Here is an 18,266-nt window from a genome sequence, read left to right as displayed (position 1 = left end):
AAATACATTATTTAACTGGTGGCATTGTAGCCAATTGGTGAGATAATGCCTTATCTCTTCAAATGATTTCAATTTCATTTGCCCTTGATCTTCTTTTAGTAGTTGGCTGTAAGTTCCCCAATTGCTATTCATATTTATATGTCCCCTCTAATGGGGACAGCCACCATGGCGTTTGAGGTTCAAGTAATGGTTGGTATCAGTCCACACCTTATAGAGGGCATTCCTAACTATATGATTAGTAAACCCACTGTGGACTTTGACTTTATTGTAGCCAAGGTAGGCATGCACACTGACAACTGGGAAATACTGGCCTGTGAGTGCTCCAGTTGGAGAACAGCCTTTACCAAAGGTTTCCTGGGCTTTGAAGACACTCAAACTCAGGACACAAGGAAGAAGCACACTAAGAGGAAGGCACGCTTGGCAAATCCACACCGTGATCAACTCCTGTCCCCACTGTGGAAGGACATGTGGGTCCAGAATTGGCCTCCACAGTCACTTACGGACTCATTGTTAAAACCGTGTTTATGGAAGACAATCTTACTCGGCTACGAGTGATCGCCAAAGAAGAAAAAGAAGAAGCCACCCATATCTGTTGTTGTAACTCTCCAAGTCCAGTAAATCTGTCTTCTCTAACAAGATCCAATCCTTAATCCACGTCAGGAACGCTGCCTCGTAATACTTTCTTAAATTTAGAAGTGCAAAGCCCCCTCTCTCTTTCTTACGCATCAGTAATTTGTTATTTATACGGGGGTGTGGGAGGAGGCCAAGATGGCCATGAAGTAAGATGCGCTTGCCGGAGCTCCCCTTTCCAGTTCATGGTGTAAGTTACTCCGCTCCTATTTTTCTCTGGAAGTTGGCACGATAATGTTTTGATGATAACGCCAGGAACTCACCCGGTGGAAGCTTGCAAAGTCAGCGCCATAAATCTCCTTAATGAGCTTCACTAACAACCTGATTAGCTGTAACTTGGGCAGCCACCGGCCGCGCTTCCCTGGCCTTCCACCAGCTCTTGCTTGGCCTTTGAAGGACTCTTAGATAACCGAGCCGCTCAAGGGGTATAGCATGACGAACCTAAAACGTGGTCGTACCTCTTCTGTGGAAGACCTTTCCTTTAATGCCTCAGAACCTATGTCTAAGGTTTCAAAGCCTACTGGGCTGGATTCACCACCTTAGAGCCTTCTATCTCATCATTGGAGGAGTTTTTCTGCAATCTTGTGCCTCCTTCGCCTGTTACCTCTAAGCAGTTAGATTGCCTACATGATCCTGCAACGACTCCAAACAACCTTTTAAACACCTGTCCATATGACCCCGCAACGACTTCAAATACTCCCTTGCCAGGAGACAAATCGCTGTTGGATATAACCTCCAGCCCAGATGGTCTCTCTCCCCACCCCGACCCTCATTGTAAATCTTTATGTGATATAGTACAATCAGTGGAGCTGAGGACTTTGCAGAAATACTGCCTGCACTTGGCTGATGAAAGAAAGGTGCTATCAGCTTCCATCAATATGTTAGAGGGAAAACTAAATGCCTTCACCAAAACCCCTGCCTCGATTTTGAATCCACCATTAAATCATGAGGGACCTGATAATCATGAGGCACAGAGCCTAAGTAGGGGGCAGCAGCTAGTAAACCTCCAACTCACCCCTAACAATATATGCTTGAACATCGCTCACTCCTGCTTCCCCTACTATGCCTGGAGAAATTGTAAAGCTGCTGTGATCTCATTGCGAATGTTGACCAGGTCCTACTTGGCCCAGGGTGATCTCCTAGCATTAGAATGGCTGCCAGAGACTCCAAAATTTAAGCGCTTGTTGCTCAAGTTCGACTCTCCCAGGCTTCCTGCACTTTTGAGCAAACTTCATAATCGCCTCAACTGGTATGGAATCTTCCCACAAAGATGCTTCTTTAACAACTGTAGGGACATTATTGGGAAAATCCCAAACTCAGCAAATTTGGTTAGCCGGCCTACAAGGAGGATTGAGGATTATGACCGGAATCCGCAGCAACGGACCCTTCCTATGAACCCCTCCCTACGATTTACTAGTCGACCATCCCACCGGCAAGAAGGGACTGCCTTAAGGGGTAGAGCCTTGACGGGTCCAGCCTTGGCTATTATAGATGCTCCTAAAGATTGGCAGACACAAGCCCATGTGGACCCCCCTGCAGCGATAACGATCTCCAATCCTCAAAATGGCTGCATTCCTTGTGCTGATACCACGACTGATACCACGATTTCTTACTCAGCCAGATAAACATTCTTAAATCTTTTCTCCACCTATCTAAACATTCAATTTTCCCTATAATCGGGATCATTTGAAAAAAGGAAGATCATTTTGGGGAGCACATTCATTTTTATTACCAAGATTTCCCCCCAAAATGAAAGTTTTAGTTAGGTCCAAGTTTCCAATTTTTAAAAAAATTCTTTCCAAAATTTATTATAATTATCATCACAAAAGGTTAATATTTTACATTGTTATTTCAATTCTGAGATATTTTGCTTCTTTCACTATCATCAAACCCGTTTTGTCCTGTAGTTCCTTTTTCTCCTAACCCCTTAAATTTTTAATCATTAGTTTTGTTTTTGATCTGTTGAGTTTAAATCCAGTACAATCCAGAAACCTCATCAAATGCTGATATTTTTTCCAACGCTTTAGGTATACCCCATTCTGGGTCTTCTACTGTAATGATTAAATCATCTGCAAAGGCTTTCACTTTGAAAGCCTTTTGGCCCAGGGTAATTCCTTTAATTGCATCAGTATGAAATCTGCATCAGTATGCAGATGATACCCAGCTCTACCTCTCTTTTAAATCAGAACCAGTGAAGGCGGTGAAGGTCCTGTGTGAGTGCCTGGAGGCGGTTGGAGGATGGATGGCGGCTAACAGATTGAGGTTGAATCCTGACAAGACAGAAGTACTGTTTTGGGGCGACAGGAGGCGGGCAGATGTGGAGGATTCCCTGGTCCTGAATGGGGTAACTGTGCCTCTGAAGGACCAGGTGTGCAGCCTGGGATTCATTTTGGACTCACAGCTGTCCATGGAGGCACAGGTCAATTCTGTGTCCAGGGCAGGTGTTTATCAGCTCCATCTGGTACGTAGGCTGAGACCCTACCTGCCTGCAGACTGTCTCGCCAGAGTGGTGCATGCTCTGGTTATCTCCCGCTTGGACTACTGCAATGCGCTCTACGTGGGGCTACCTTTGAAGGTGACTCGGAAACTACAACTAATCCAGAATGCGGCAGCTAGACTGGTGACTGGGGGCGGCCGCCGAGACCATATAACCTACATTGAAAGACCTACATTGGCTCCCAGTACGTTTCCGAGCACAAGTCAAAGTGTTGGTGCTGACCTTTAAAGCCCTAAACGGCCTCGGTCCAGTATACCTGAAGGAGCGTCTCCACCCCCAACGTTCTGCCCGGACGCTGAGGTCCAGCACCGAGGGCCTTCTGGCGGTTCCCTCATTGCGAGAAGCAAAGCTACAGGGAACCAGGCAGAGGGCCTTCTCGGTAGTGGCGCCCGCCCTGTGGAACGCCCTCCCATGAGATGTCAAAGCGATAAACAACTACCTGACATTCAGAAGACATCTTAAGGCAGCCCTGTTCAGGGAAGTTTTTAACGTGTGATATTTTACTGTATTTTTGGTTTCTATGGAAGCTGCCCAGAGTGGCTGGGGAGGCCCAGCCAGATGGGTGGGGTATAAATAATAAATTATTATTACAGTGGTGCCCCGCAAGACGAACGCCTCGCAAGACGAAAAACCCGCTAGACGAAAGGGTTTTCCGTTTTGGAGGCGCTTCGCAAAACGAATTTCCCTATGGGGTTGCTTCGCAAGACGAAAAAAATCTTGCATCCCCCCGCGGGTTTTTTTCGCTTTTTTCGCCCTTTTCTTAAGCCGCTTATCAGCTGTTCCGCTGATAAGCCGCTTAACAGCTGATCGCTGGAAGCCGCTTGACAGCTGTAGCGCTAATCCGCTAAACTGTCAATGGGCTTGCTTCGCAAGACGAAAACGCTAGACGAAGAGAATCGCGGAACGGATTCTTTTCGTCTTGCGAGGCACCACTGTATTGTTATTTCTTCTTCATTCCTCAATACCGAGTTTAGTATTTCCAAAGTCAATATGAATAATAAAGGAGAGAGTGGCATAGCTGTCAACTTTTCCCTTTTCTTGCAAGGAATCCTATTCGGAATAAGGGAATTTCCCTTAAAAAAAGGGAAATGTTGACAGCTATGGAGAGTGGGCAGCCCGGTCTTGTGCCCTTTTTCTATTGATATGTATTCTGTTTCTGCATTATTGATTATTAGGTTGGCTTTTTGTTTTTCATAAATAGCTTTTATGCCTTTGGTAAATTGTTCTCCCATTATAGCTAGGTCAATAGCTTTCTTTAAAAATTTCCATGATAAATTATCGAAAGCCTTCTTGGCATCCACTAGCATGAAAGCAGCTTTCTTATTTGGCTTTAGGTCTAAATACTCAATTAAAATCTATCACTACTCTCACGTTAGTTTTCATATGATGGTCTGGGAGGAATCCGGCCTGATCTTGATTACCGTATTTTTCGCTCTATAAGACGCACCAGACCACAAGACGCACCTAGTTTTTGGAGGAGGAAAACAAGAAAAGAAATATTCTGAATCTCAGAAGCCAGAACAGCAAGAGGGATTCCTGTGCAGTGAAAGCAGCAATCCCTCTTGCTGTTCTGGCTTCTGGGATAGCTGTGCAGCCTACATTCGCCCCATAAGATGCACACACATTTCCCCTTACTTTTTAGGAGGGAAAAAGTGAGTCTTATAGAGCAAAAAATACAGTAATTACATCCTTTCGTACCGATTTCAGTCTGTTGGCCAGAATTCCTGCGTACAGTTTGTAATCGTCATTTAAAAGTGAGATAGGCCGATAATTGGTAACAGATTCACAAGGCGATCCTTGTTTATGGATTAGAATTATGTTCGCTTCTTGCCATGAATCTGGGATTTTACCATCTTAGATTATTTTGTTCATAAGTGATTTCATTGGTATGGCTAATGTCTCTTCCAATTTCTTATAATGGATTGCTGGTAGCCTGTCTGGATCAGGTGATTTGCCCAACTTTGAATGCGAAATAATCTGGTGTATCTCCATCATGGTAATTGGTGAATTTAGTTGGTCCATCTTCTCTTCTGGTATTTTGGGAATTTCTTTCCCTTGGAAATACTTTATTATGTCCTGTTCTTCCGCTATTCCTGCCTTATATAAATTTCAAAAGTATCCTAAAAAAGAATTGGTTATTCCTTCTTGGTTGTCAAGGTAAGTGTGGATAAGCCCCAAGGAGCAGAAATCAATTTGGTTGCACCTTCTTCAGATTGCTGTTCTATGAATTAATTTCTGCAACTCTCATTCATTTATCCATAGTACATTTGTTGTAGCTGCTCCATGAGAAAAGCATCCAGTTCAGCAACATTAACCCCCCCCCCCATTATAACATTGCCTCATATATGTTAAAGGTAAAGGGACCCCTGACCATTAGGTCCAGTTGTAACCGACTCTGGGGTTGCGGCTCTCATCTCGCTTTACTGGCCGAGGGAGCCAGCGTACAGCTTCCGGGTCATGTGGCCAGCATGACTAAGCCGCTTCTGTGGAACCAGAGCAGCACACGGAAACGCCGTTTACCTTCCTGCCGGAGCAGTACCTATTTATCTACTTGCACTTTGACGTGCTTTCAAATTGCTAGGTGGGCAGGAGCAGGGACCGAGCAACGGGAGCTCACCCTGTCACGGGGATTTAAGAATATTGAGGTATACGATCATAAAAATAAGACAAAAATTAAGCAGAAGTAATAAATATTTAAAGAACCGGAAGGGGAAGTTGAGGGAAGTCATGAGGAAGGTTTTTGTGTTGAAGGAATGGGTTTCCCAAACCCCAAAACTGACTTTGTAGGCAGTTTTTAAACTGCACCAAAATCCCCATTTCTCCTTAGCTAAAATGCATAAACTATATAGCTTTGTGGGAGGTACCCTCCTTCTTAGAAGAGGAAGGTATTAGGAAATAGATATATCCCTGTGCCCAAATGATGCAGGTAGGGCTGGGGGGGGGGCATGGTTTTAGCCGGGATGGTAGTCTTCTGATTTTTGGCCATCGCCGCGCCCAAACCACTTAAGGTAACCACTTAAGGCTAATGAGAGAATGGGGTGCCCGCAACACGCAGAAATGGAAGCCTATTCTGCAAAACCAAACCAATTGCATGGTCTGCACCCGGGACCTCTCGCACTCTGTGACCTACAGATGCTTTGGGAGGAGTACCCCTTCTCCCTGTGCCTTGGAATGAGTCCTCAGTTACGGCCCCAATTTTGGGTTCCGCCGGATTTTGGGCTGCGTTAAATTTGACAGGAGGAGCCTGTTGCTTTAACATCTCTCACCATGGTGCAGCTATTCGACACCTGGCAACAGAAAGAGAGAAAGTAGCCCATGTTCCTGTCCCAACCTGGAACGGATGGGACATGTCTTGGTTGACTGAGTGGCTTCTGAACCTTGGGTGGCTTAGAGGACTTTTTATGATGTTGATAGGCCCCTTGCTAATCTTGCTTCTTTTCTGCTCCTGTATACCCTGCTTAATGCAATGCTTGCAAAATATGATGCGTAAAATGATGTCACGAATGATTTGGCCCCAGATTATAGCACTGACATGAGAATACCAGCCAGTGTCTTGGGACGAGCCGTAAGGCTGTCCAAAAGAAGAGGAGGGAATGAAGGAATGGGTTTCCCAAACCCCAAAACTGACTGTACAGGCAGTTTTTAAACTGCACCAAAATCCCCATTTCTTCTTAGCTAAAATGCATAAACTTTAGCCGTTGAGCAAATGCAAAACAAGAACACAGCTCTCTCCCTTATCAGTTTGATGGCAAGACTGGCCTTGACTTTACCAGTAGAACAGACACAGACATACCGTATTTTTCGCACCATAGGGCGCACCGGACCATAGGGCGCACCCAGTTTTTTGGGGGGGAAATAGAGGGGGGGAAATTATTTCCCCCCCAGGCGCGGGGCTGGGACGGGGGAAGCTCGAGCTTCCCCCGACCCCAGCCCCCAAACAGGCAAGTCTCCGCAAGCCGTGGGAGCGCTCCCGCTGCTTGCGGAGAGGTCCGCGAAGCCTGGACGCGCTGAGCTCAGCGCGCGCAGGCTTCAGCATGCAGGCAACTCTCCGCAAGCAGCGGGAGCCCAGCGCTGTCCCCCGAGTTTGCGGGGCTGGCGACGGGGAGGAGCAGGCTTCTCCCCCCGCCAGCCTTCTAGCCATGTCGGGGGACAGCGGGATGGTGCGCTGCACCTCTACCGCTGTCTCCCGAGTTTGCGGGGCTGGCGACGGGGAGGAGCAGGCTTCTCCCCCCCCAGCCTTCTAGCCAAGTCGGGGGACAGCGGGATGGCGCGCTGCGCCTCTCCCGCTGTCTCCCGAGTTTGCGGGGCTGGCGACGGGGAGGAGCAGGCCTCTCCCCCCCGCTAGCCTTCTAGTCAAGTCGGGGGACAGTGGGAAGGGCGCGCTGCGCCTCTCCCCTGTCCCCCGAGTTTGTGGGGCTGGCGACAGGGAGGAGCAGGCTTCTCCCCCCGCCAGCCTTCTAACCAAGTTGGGGGACAGCGGGATGGCGGTGTTCCGCCTCCCCGCTGTCCCCCGAGCTTGTGGGGCTGGCGGTGGGGCTCTCCTGAAGGCTGGAGAGTGAGAGGGGTCAGTGCGCACCGACCCCTCTCGCTCTCCAGGCTTCAGCGAAAGCCTGCGTTCGCACCATAGGACGCACACACATTTCCCCTTCATTTTTGGAGGGGAAAAAGTGCATCCTATGGTGCGAAAAATACGGTATGTCCTCCCGCCTCCCGCCCCCTCCCCTACTGGCGGTGAGGATGGAAAACCCCGGAAGGAACACTCCTCATCATCAGAGGATTCAAATACTTCTCGCCACTGCCTCCCGTCTCTCCTCCCTGAGTCCTCTTCCTTGTCGGAGTCTATTCCCTCTTCCACCCCTGATTCTGGGAACCCTTCAAACTCCTCTTCCTCATCGGTGGTGCCGAAGTGTTCCCTCCTGAACCATGCCACGGGCTGAGGTTTCCTTGGGAACCGTTGATGAAACGTTTCTATTAAAACCTCGTCATTGACCTCCTCTGCCGGTACCCATGTGTTTTCTGACTCCGCTTCCCCTTCCCATTCTACCAAATACTCCACCTGATTACCTTTCCACCTGGAATCAATGATTTCTGCCACATGCATGTTGCGTTCCCTTTCTTCTATGACTGGTGTTTGAGTAACCTCCCTCTCACGTTCCCCCCACTCTCACCCCTCTCGGTACGGCGACAGTAGGGACCTGTGAAATACTGGGTGCAGTTTCATGTGGTTGGGCAATCTGAGTTTGAATGCTACCGGGTTGACCTGTTGTATGACCTCAAAGGGTCCCAGCCGTTTGGGTCTCAATTTCTTACACCCTCCCTTGAACGGCAGTCCTTGGGTGGATAGCCACACCCGGTCCCCCACCCTTATGGTTTCACCTTCCCTTCTGCTTCTGTCTGCTTGCTTTTTGTATTCTTCCTTGGCCCTCTCTAAGTTAAGTTGGAGTTGCCAGTGGATCGCTTCCATCTCTTCAACAAAGTGTTCCGCCGCCGGGACACTCCACCTCTCCCCTCCTTCTCCTGGAAATGCCCTGGGATGACACCCATAATTTGCCAGGAAGGGACTTATCCCTGTGGACATATTCTCCGCGTTGTTGTAGGCAAATTCTGCCAGGGCCAACTTATCTACCCAATCATTTTCTCTGTCATTTACATAACACCTCAGGTATTGTTGTAAAATCCCATTTGCCCTTTCCGCCTGCCCATTTGTTTCTGGGTGCCGGGCAGTTGAAAAATTGACTTCTACGTGCAGTAAGCTCATGAGCTTCCTCCAGAACCTGGAAGTAAATTGTTTCCCTCTGTCTGAGACCACCCTCATGGGGGCGCCATGCAACCTGAAAATATGCTTTACAAACAACTTGGCGGTTTCTTCCGCTGTGACCGCGTGTGAACAGGCTATAAAATGGCACATCTTAGTTAATAGGTCTACCACCACCATGACAGCTGTTTTCCCTTTGGATTTTGGCAGATCCGTCATAAAATCTATGGATACCGCCTCCCATGGCCTTTCTGGTGTGGGTAAGGGTTCCAATAGCCCCGCTGGTGCCAGCCTCTCCCCTTTCGCTCGCTGGCACCTGTCGCACCCCCTAACATATTCCCGTACGTCTTCCCTCACCTTGGGCCACCAAAACTCCCTGGTGACCAACCACATGGTTTTGTGCTGCCCGAAGTGCCCCGCTGTGGGGCTGTCGTGTAACTGCTTGAGCACTCTGCCCCTCAGTTCCCCATCGGGTATGTACAGTGCCCCTTTGTAATACAACACCCCGTTCTTTTCCTCAAACCCCCCTGTGTTCTCCCCTGTCCCCCTGAGTTCTCTGAGTTTCTCTTGGGCGTATTCATCGTTCTCGGTACCCTCTACCAGTTCTCTTTGCCCCACCAATGCCGCCCCACACACCCAGTGGTCCTCTGGGATGATATGCCTTTCCTCAGGCACTCCCTCCCCCTCTAAATACTCAGGTTTTCGGGAGAGAGCGTCCGCCCTGACGTTCTCTGGTCCTGGTACGTAACGAATTTCAAAATGGAATTTGGAGAACTCCTGGGCCCATCTCACTTGTCTCTGGTTCAGTACTCGGGCAGTTCTCCAGTATTCTAGATTTTTGTGGTCGGTCCGCACTTGGACCTTGTGCTGCACCCCAATCAGCAAGTGTCGCCATCTCCGGAACGCTTCATGAATGGCGAGTAGTTCTCGGTCGTATACGGTGTAGTTCCTTTCGGATTTGTTCAACTTCCGCGAGAAGAAGGCACACGGTCTCCATTCCGACGTATCTTTTCCCGGCTGTAGAAGCACGGCCCCCACCGCTCGGTCTGATGCGTCAGTCTCCACTCTCATTGGTTGCTGTAGATCCACGTGGAAAAGTTGTTCTTCCGATGCAAACGCCTTCTTTAATCTCTCGAACGCTCGCTGCGCCTCTTCTGTCCAGACAAATTTCTTCTTGCTGCTGAGACAATCAGTGATGGGCGCCGTTAAGTGGGCAAAGTTCTTGATGAACTTCCGATAGAAGTTTCCGAAACCCAGGAACCTTTGCACGTCCTTCTTAGTTTTCGGTGTCTTCCATTCCAGTACCGCTTGAACCTTGCCAGGATCCATGGCCAATCCCTTGTCTGACAACCGGTACCCCAGGAATTCCACCTCTCTGGTATGAAACTGACACTTCTCCAGTTTCACCCACAGCTGGTTTTCTTGCAGTCTGCTCAGTACCTCTCTTACATCTCGCACATGCTGCTCCTCATTCTCTGAGTACACCAGGACGTCATCTAAGAACGCTACACAGTTCTTGTAAAGCAGTGGTCCCAGGACGTGATTCATGAACGATTGAAAACAGGCCGAGCCCGCCTGTAGACCGAAGGGCATAACGAGGTACTCAAAGGCCCCCAAGGGGGTGAACATAGTGGTTTTCCACTCATTTCCCTTTCTCATACGTATCAGGTTATACGCCCCCCTTAGGTCCAGCTTGGTAAAAATTTTCCCTTTCCTCACCCGGGTCAAAATGTCATCGATTCTGGGCATGGGGAAAGTCACTGGTTCTGACACTGCATTTAGGGCCCTGAAGTCCACGACCAATCTGGGTTTATTAGTATTTTTTTTGTCCACAAAGAACACTGGGCTGCCCCCCACCGCTCGTGACTCTCTGATGAAACCTCGCTTGAGATTCTTGTCAATGAACTCCCTTAACTCCTGCATCTCCCTGTCTGACATTGCATACAGCTTGCCCACTGGCAATTGGGCTCCTGGGAGTAAGTTAATTTGACAGTCAAAGGGTCCAATCCTGGCACCTTCCTTGTGAGTGGGGTGGCTTTTCCCTTTTCTGCATCCTGAGCCCTCCTCTCCTCGAGCCTAGCCATTTGCAGCGCTAGCTGGACCTCCAACATCCTGTACCTTTCTTCCAGGCTTGGACCCGCTCCAGCTCCTCCTGCTTCTCCGGCTCCGGCTGGGTTGCTCATGATGCCTCTCCTTGCACAAGCTGCTTTCAAAGACTGTCGGATTGCTGTGATGGGATGATGAGCTGCTTGTGCGTAAAAGCTTAGTCCCTCAGAGTTTGCTCAGCTTAGCAAAGCTCTGTCTTTAGTGGAGCCCTTAAGCATGGCTCCCTCAATCGCTGGCAGAATCCGACAGTGGGCGTTTACGGAATTTACTCCAGCATAAAAGCTCCTTGACGGAAACGCTTCGTCTGGATTCTCGGCGCGACAGTTTCCGGCGAGGAGTGGGTGTACCTATGGGAGGTCCTGAGACTTCTCCGCTGTTATTGCTAGAAGACTCCCTGAGCCATTCCTTTGCCTCCCTCTCTCTCTGATCTCCCATTCTCCCCCTGCTGGTGCCTTCCTCCGCTGCTGAGTCTCTCCTGACTTCTGAGAGCCCCTCCACCTCCTGTCTTTCCGATGGCAGTTCCCTGACAACGTGTTAGTTGTCTTTTGTGCGCTATGGCTTATTGAACATACTGGGAATAAAATGACAAAAAATCACTTTGAATGGTTGGTGACCTTTTTCTGTGGCACCTAATACCATTTTTATACCTTATTTTGAAAGAGACCACAATTAGCTTTATTTTGATACCAAAATAAGCCCAATCGGTTGAAAAATAAGCGAAACAGGAGATTTTTTCTAAACTGACACAGAAATTGCATTAGCCTAGATCGCACAAAAATTGAAATTTTCAAAAAATTCTCCTGTGCCCAATTTTGGACCAAAAAATCTTTAAAAATTTATTTGAGGTTATCTCATAGTGGTGATGGCTTGTGAATGCTCTTCGCAATAAGTACCTCTGATCACTCAAAGATCAGATCACTCTGATCACTCAATCGCCACTTTCTGCCCACCTCCCTCTGCCTGTTCCTGCTCCTCCCTGGCATTCTCCGGCAGTACCATGACACACACAAAAAACTGAAGAAAATCTGAGTCGTGAGAGCACGGTCAAATATTAAAATCAGGTGATTTGTGATTTGGCGTGGAATGATCCTCGGTTGAAATTCAACCTGATGAAGCCTTCCAAAGAACTTGTTCACTTATTTTTTGGAAGTTTTGGTTGGTCTGGATAAAAGGTGTTGCCTGATACTGGATTTTTACATTTTTTCTCTTGTACCCAACAAGTTTTTCTTTACTGTTTTTAAACTTACATGTTTTTATTGTCTTCTAAGTGCTATTTCCCATCTAAGCATGTTTTGATTTGTTTTGGTTTTTTTTAGATGAAAGCATCAATCCTTTCTGGCCTGCGCTCAACTGTTTCATGGTGATCCTGGATAAGCTTGGGTCTAAAGTATGGGGACAGGTCATTGATCCAATCCAGGCATTTCAAACTATTGTCAACAATGCGAGCTATCAGAAAGCAAGAGAGACTATTCGCCAAAGTTGCATCAGGTTGGTCCTTTATCCTTTTATTATTATTTTTAAAATACAGCAGTTTGCACATTCTCTTTTCACAGAGGTAAATAATTCAGGTAAAATCCCAGTTAGCTGGAAGTATACAATTGTGGTCCCAATTTACAAGAAAGGACAACCTATAGATCTTGGCAACTATAGGCCAATTAGTTTGCTTTCCATAATGGGGAAATTATATGCCCATTTCCTTTGCTTTAAATTAGCAACATTTCTTGAGGATAATAACATAACCTCTGAAGCCAAGGCTGCTTTCCGTACGAAGTACTCAACATCTGACCACTGTCTTGTGCTGTCACACCTAGCAGAGAAATATACTAGGACCACTCCAAGGCCATTTATATATGGCCTTTATGGACCTAAAATCTGCCTTTGCCTCCATTCCTAGATCCAAATTATGGTCAAAGTTGTATTCAGTGATGGAGGACAAGAGACTCCTATACCTTATAAAAGCCTTATATAGTGATAGCAACATGTAGGTTGCTGGGGCAACTCTCTAACAAAATCACAATGTTAAGAGGGGTCAGATAGGATTGTATTCTGCCCCCTCCATTGTTTAATCTTTTTAGAAATGACTTAGAGGAAGTCTTAATGGGACCAGAAGGACACTGTCCAAAGATGGGGGCAAGAAGCACCCCACTTCTGTTTGATTTGTATCTGAATAGAATGTGAAGTCTTTTTCAGTTGGATTTCTCACTCTCCATATGTCTGACAGGTCAAAAAAAAAACTTTGATAATCTGCCAGCATTCAGGTCCCCCATCAAAATCAATTTATAATAGTCCAGAAGTCTTGTTTCCAAGTTCTTAAAAAATTCTGCTTTGCCATCATTTGGTGCATAAATTCCCAACAGCAAATATTTTTCGCCTTGTGCATTGATTTCTACTGCAATATATCTTCCCTCATCTTTGAACATCTTTTTGGGATTCCATTTTTCTTTCACATAAACGACCACTCCTCTTTTCTTCACTTTGTCAGATGAATTATTGACCAAGTCTCTTATTCTGAAGGACTTTTCTGTGTAATCTAGTAATATGAGTTTCTTGCAAACAAATTATGTCCAAATTCTGTTTTGCTAACACATGGTATACTTGGTTCCTTTTTGGTCGTGAGTTCAAACCATTAACATTCCATGAATATATTCTCAATACCATCTTAAACTATTCAGGAGCTCCTGCGCCTGCCCCTGGCGTCTGCTCACTTTCCAATCCCAGATCCTTGGCATTTTTTTCCAGGAACCTTGTTTTTTCTTCGACGGTCCTAATTCTTTGTTTCCTTCCTTGAAATTTAAAGGAGAGGCCTTCTAGAAATTCCCACCTAAAAAATATGTTCTTCCTTCTCAGAGTTCCAGCCAAGTCTGCGTAGTTATTCCTTAGGTTCAAAAAATGCTTTGGAATCTCCTTAAACAAAACAATTGGCTTATCTTTAATCTTCAAGTTTTTTTTGTAATGTAGACCCAATGTCAATCCTTAAGATTATCTTGTTCCAATTGGGGTGCGCCTCTTACTCTCAGTTGATTCTCCCGTTCCTTCGTCTGTAAAAAAGCAATTGCATTGAGCGCATCCTGTTGAATCTTCTCCCCGTCAGGCACTCTCACTGTTTCCAATTCCCTCAGTCTTGTTTCATGGGCAGCAACTTCCTCCCTGACCTCTTGAATGCCTTTTTTCACATCTACAAATTCTTGTTTCAACTCCTGTACAGTCTGCTGAGTTACTCTCACACCTGCTCTTATGTCTGTTAACATTTGCATCACCGACTCTTCAAAGGTTGGTGCTTTAGAAGGTCTTCTATCTTTACTTTTACTTTTCTCAGACTTATCTACCCCATTAGCCATAGCTATTCCAAAGTTTCAAGGTCAGCTCACCCAGTCAGAGTCCACCAGATTTTTAGTGCGCAGGCAGCAGCAGGCAGCCCAACAGCTTCCCTCTTTCAAAGTCTTATTCTCTTTCCTATTTTATTTTATTTTATTTTATTTTATTGGAACCACAAAATTAGTTCAAACACTTATATCCAGTTCAAGGAGGATAAAAGAAACTGTGTGCTATTTTAACAATCTCAGATAGCAGCAGTTACTTTGTAATCCCCAAAGAGGAAAACGAAAGTTGAATGTATCTGCTCCCTGCCGGGAGAACCGCTTCTAAAAAGAGAGAGTCTAATCCACTGTCAAGTCTATCTCAAGCAGGGTCTCAAATCAATCAAATTCTCCCCCCTTCCCCCTGCAGAAAGAGGGGTTTGACATATTTCCTTGGAAGTTTTGACAGGTCTTTTAAAGTTACGGCTTCGGTCAGCGGTAACTGCTTTCACTTTTACTTCAGCAGAAAGGGATCGACCTCCGTAATTTAAATCCCTTTAGTTCCAATTAACTGTCCAAATCAAAATCTTTTTTACTCACAATTGTCCAATCCTTGATAATTTGGTCGGAGAAATTGGTCGCTCACAATTGCCGGACTTGGAGCTTCGCGCTATGAAGAAAGTGAGTAAATTCCACAGTACCCACGTTTCCAACCCCGATCGCTCTTGGGGCTCTTATTAGAGCTTACCGGGGAGCAGAGGAGTCACTAAGGGTACCTGCCAGAGCACCAGGTCCTCAGAAAGCCCGATCTGAGGTTTTTGGGGGGCTCCGCGACACTCTCGCGGTCGCCCCAATCTTCAAAACGCTGGGGCTCTTTCTTCCAAAAGAGCTCCCGTCCGCCATTAATCGCGCGGCCAACCAGAAGCCTTTTCTTTTTTTTCCCTTCTTATTTACTGAAATTTTATTGATGTTAGCTGCCCTGAGCCCGGCTCTGGCCGGGGAGGGCAGGGTATAAATAAAATTTATTACTATTATTATATCATTTGCTATCTGTACTCCTAGCTCTTTACTCCATTTTTGTCTTTCATATTCTAAATCGTATTTCTTCCTGTTAAGTAAAGTTTTATATAGGGCAAGTGTAGGATTTTTTGTTTTTGTTGCAGAGATTAAATCTTGTAACAGCATGGGTGTTTCCGATGCTGCTGTAGGATCAGGGCCAAACTGCTTTTCCAACATACTGGTTAATCCATACTTTACCTGCAAAGTCTTATATTCCACAAATTTGTAGTTCTCATCAATTAATTGATTCAGTGTCAAAATACCTTTTTCATCCAGTTTTGCCAAATTATTACAGTGGTACCTTGGGTTAGGAACTTAATTTGTTCTGGAGGTCCGTTCTTAACCTGAAACTGTTCTTAACCTGTGGTACCACTTTAGCTAATGGGTCCTCCCGCTGCCGCCACACGATTTCTGTTCTCATCCTGAAGCAAAGTTCTTAACCTGAAGTACTATTTCTGGGTTAGCGGAGTCTGTAACCTGAAGCATACCACTGAGCGTAACCTGAGGTACCACTGTACTTGATTTCCAAATTTTAGTTTTGGGTTGGCCCATATTGTTAATTTCTCATGCTGGTAAGGGTCATCCTTATTAGAATCATAGAATCATAGAGTTGGAATAATAATAATAATAATAATAATAATAATAATAATAATAATAATAATAATAATAATTTATTATTTATACCCCGCCCATCTGGCTGAGTTTTCCCCAGCCACTCTGGGCGGCTCCCAATCAGTGTTAAAAACCGTACAGCATTACATATTAAAAACTTCCCTGAACAGGGCTGCCTTAAGATGTCTTCTGAACGTCAGGTAATTCTTTATCTCTTTGACATCTGATGGGAGGGCGTTCCACAGGGCGGGCGCCGCTACCGAGAAGGCCCTCTGTCTGGTTCCCTGTAGCCTCACTTCTCGCAATGAGGGAACCGCCAGAAGGCCCTCGGCGCTGGATCTCAGAGTCCGGGCTGAACGATGGGGGTGGAGACGCTCCTTCAGGTATACAGGACCGAGGCCGTTTAGGGCTTTAAAGGTCAGCACCAACACTTTGAATCGTGCTCGGAAACGTACTGGGAGCCAATGCAGATCTCTCAGAACCGGTGTTATGTGGTCCCGGCGGCCACTCCCAGTCACCAGTCTCGCTGCCGCATTCTGGATTAATTGCAGTTTCCGGGGCACCTTCAAAGGTAGCCCCACGTAGAGCGCGTTACAGTAGTCCAAGCGTGAGATAACTAGAGCATGCACCACTCTGGTGAGACAGTCCGCGGGGAGGTAGGGTCTTAGCCTGCGTACCAGGTGGAGCTGGTAGACAGCTGCCCTGGACACAGAGTTAATCTGCGCCTCCATGGACAGCTGTGAGTCCAAAATGACTCCCAGGCTGCGCACCTGGTCCTTCAGGGGCACAGTTACCCCATTCAGGACCAGGGAATCCTCCACACCTGCCCGCCTCCTGTCCCCCAAAAACAGTACTTCTGTCTTGTCAGGATTCAACCTCAATCTGTTAGCCGCCATCCAACCTCCAACCGCCTCCAGGCACTCACACAGGACCTTCACCGCCTTCACTGGTTCTGATTTAAAGGAGAGGTAGAGCTGGGTGTCATCTGCATACTGATGAACACCCAGTCCAAACCCCCTGATGATCTCTCCCAGCGGCTTCATATAGATATTAAAAAGCATGGGGGAGAGGACAGAACCCTGAGGCACCCCACAAGTGAGAGCCCAGGGGTCTGAACACTCACCCCCCCCCACCACTTTCTGGACACGGCCCAGGAGGAAGGAGCGGAACCACTGTATGACAGTGCCCCCAGCTCCCAGCCCCTCTAGACGGTCCAGAAGGATGTTATGGTCGATGGTGTCAAAGGCCGCTGAGAGATCCAGCAGAACTAGGAAACAGCTCTCACCTTTGTCCCTAGCCCGCCGGAGATCATCAACCAGCGCGACCAAGGCAGTTTCAGTCCCATGGTGAGGCCTGAATCCCGATTGGAAGGGATCCAAATGGTCCGTTTCCTCCAGGCGTGCTTGGAGTTGTTCAGCAACCACCCGCTCAATCACCTTGCCCAAGAATGGCAGATTTGAGACTGGGCGATAGTTGGCCAAATTGGCCGGGTCTAAAGATGTTTTTTTAAGAAGCGGTTTAATGACCGCCTCTTTCAGCGGGTCTGGGAAGGCTCCCTCACAGAGGGAAGCATTCACCACCCCGCAGAGCCCATCGCCCAGCCCTTCCCGGCTCGCTTTTATCAGCCAGGATGGGCAAGGATCAAGGAGACAGGTGGTCGGTTTCACTCGTCCAAGCAGCCTGTCCACATCCTCGGAGGTAACAGATTGGAATTGATCCCATGTAACAGGACCAGACAGAACTCTAGCACTCTCCCGCCCTGGCCCTGCTCCCACAGTGGAGTCTACCTCCTTCTGAATCCGAGCGATTTTATCTGCAAAAAACTTTGCAAAAGCATTGCAGGAGATCTTGGGGTCCCTACCAGGCCCCGGTGGTACAGGTGGTTCTGATAGATTGCGAACCACCTGAAAAAGTCTCCTGCTGCTGTTTTCTGCAGATGCAATGGAGGCGGCGAAGAAGGCCCTCTTCGCCGTCGCCATTGCCACTTGGTAGGTTCGACGTTGAGCTCTAACCCGTGTCCGGTCTGATTCAGAATGAGTTTTCCGCCACCGGCGCTCTAGCCGTCTCAACGATTGTTTCATCACCCTCAGCTCCGGGGAAAACCACGGGGCTGTCTGGGCTCCATGCAATCGGAGAGGGCGCTTCGGAGCCAGACAGTCAATAGCCCTGGTTAACTCCGCATTCCAGCGGGCCACCAGGGAATCAGCTGAAAGGCCATCAACTTGGGATAAAGCATCCCCTACCACTCTCTGGAAGCCAATTGGATCCATTAAGTGGCGGGGGCGGACCATCCGAATCGGTCCCACCTCCC

At 47.4% G+C, this 18,266-nt stretch overlaps 1 protein-coding gene across 3 annotated transcripts in view; it reads left to right on the top strand.

The window, feature by feature from the left end:
• Positions 1–18,266, top strand: part of LOC310835928 (putative helicase senataxin) — a 427,391-nt gene that overhangs the window by 92,251 nt on the left and 316,874 nt on the right. For all 3 annotated transcript variants that reach the window (XM_083720870.1, XM_083720872.1, XM_083720871.1), the window contains exon 7: positions 12,305–12,476. In XM_083720870.1, coding sequence (XP_083576996.1) covers positions 12,305–12,476 — 172 coding nt within the window. The remainder of the gene's footprint in view (positions 1–12,304; positions 12,477–18,266) is intronic.

The sequence above is a fragment of the Podarcis gaigeae genome, assembly GCF_964106915.1.
Source record: "Podarcis gaigeae genome assembly, chromosome: W".
Classification (NCBI taxonomy): Eukaryota; Metazoa; Chordata; class Lepidosauria; order Squamata; family Lacertidae; genus Podarcis; species Podarcis gaigeae.
This window is presented reverse-complemented; position numbering and strand designations above follow the sequence as displayed.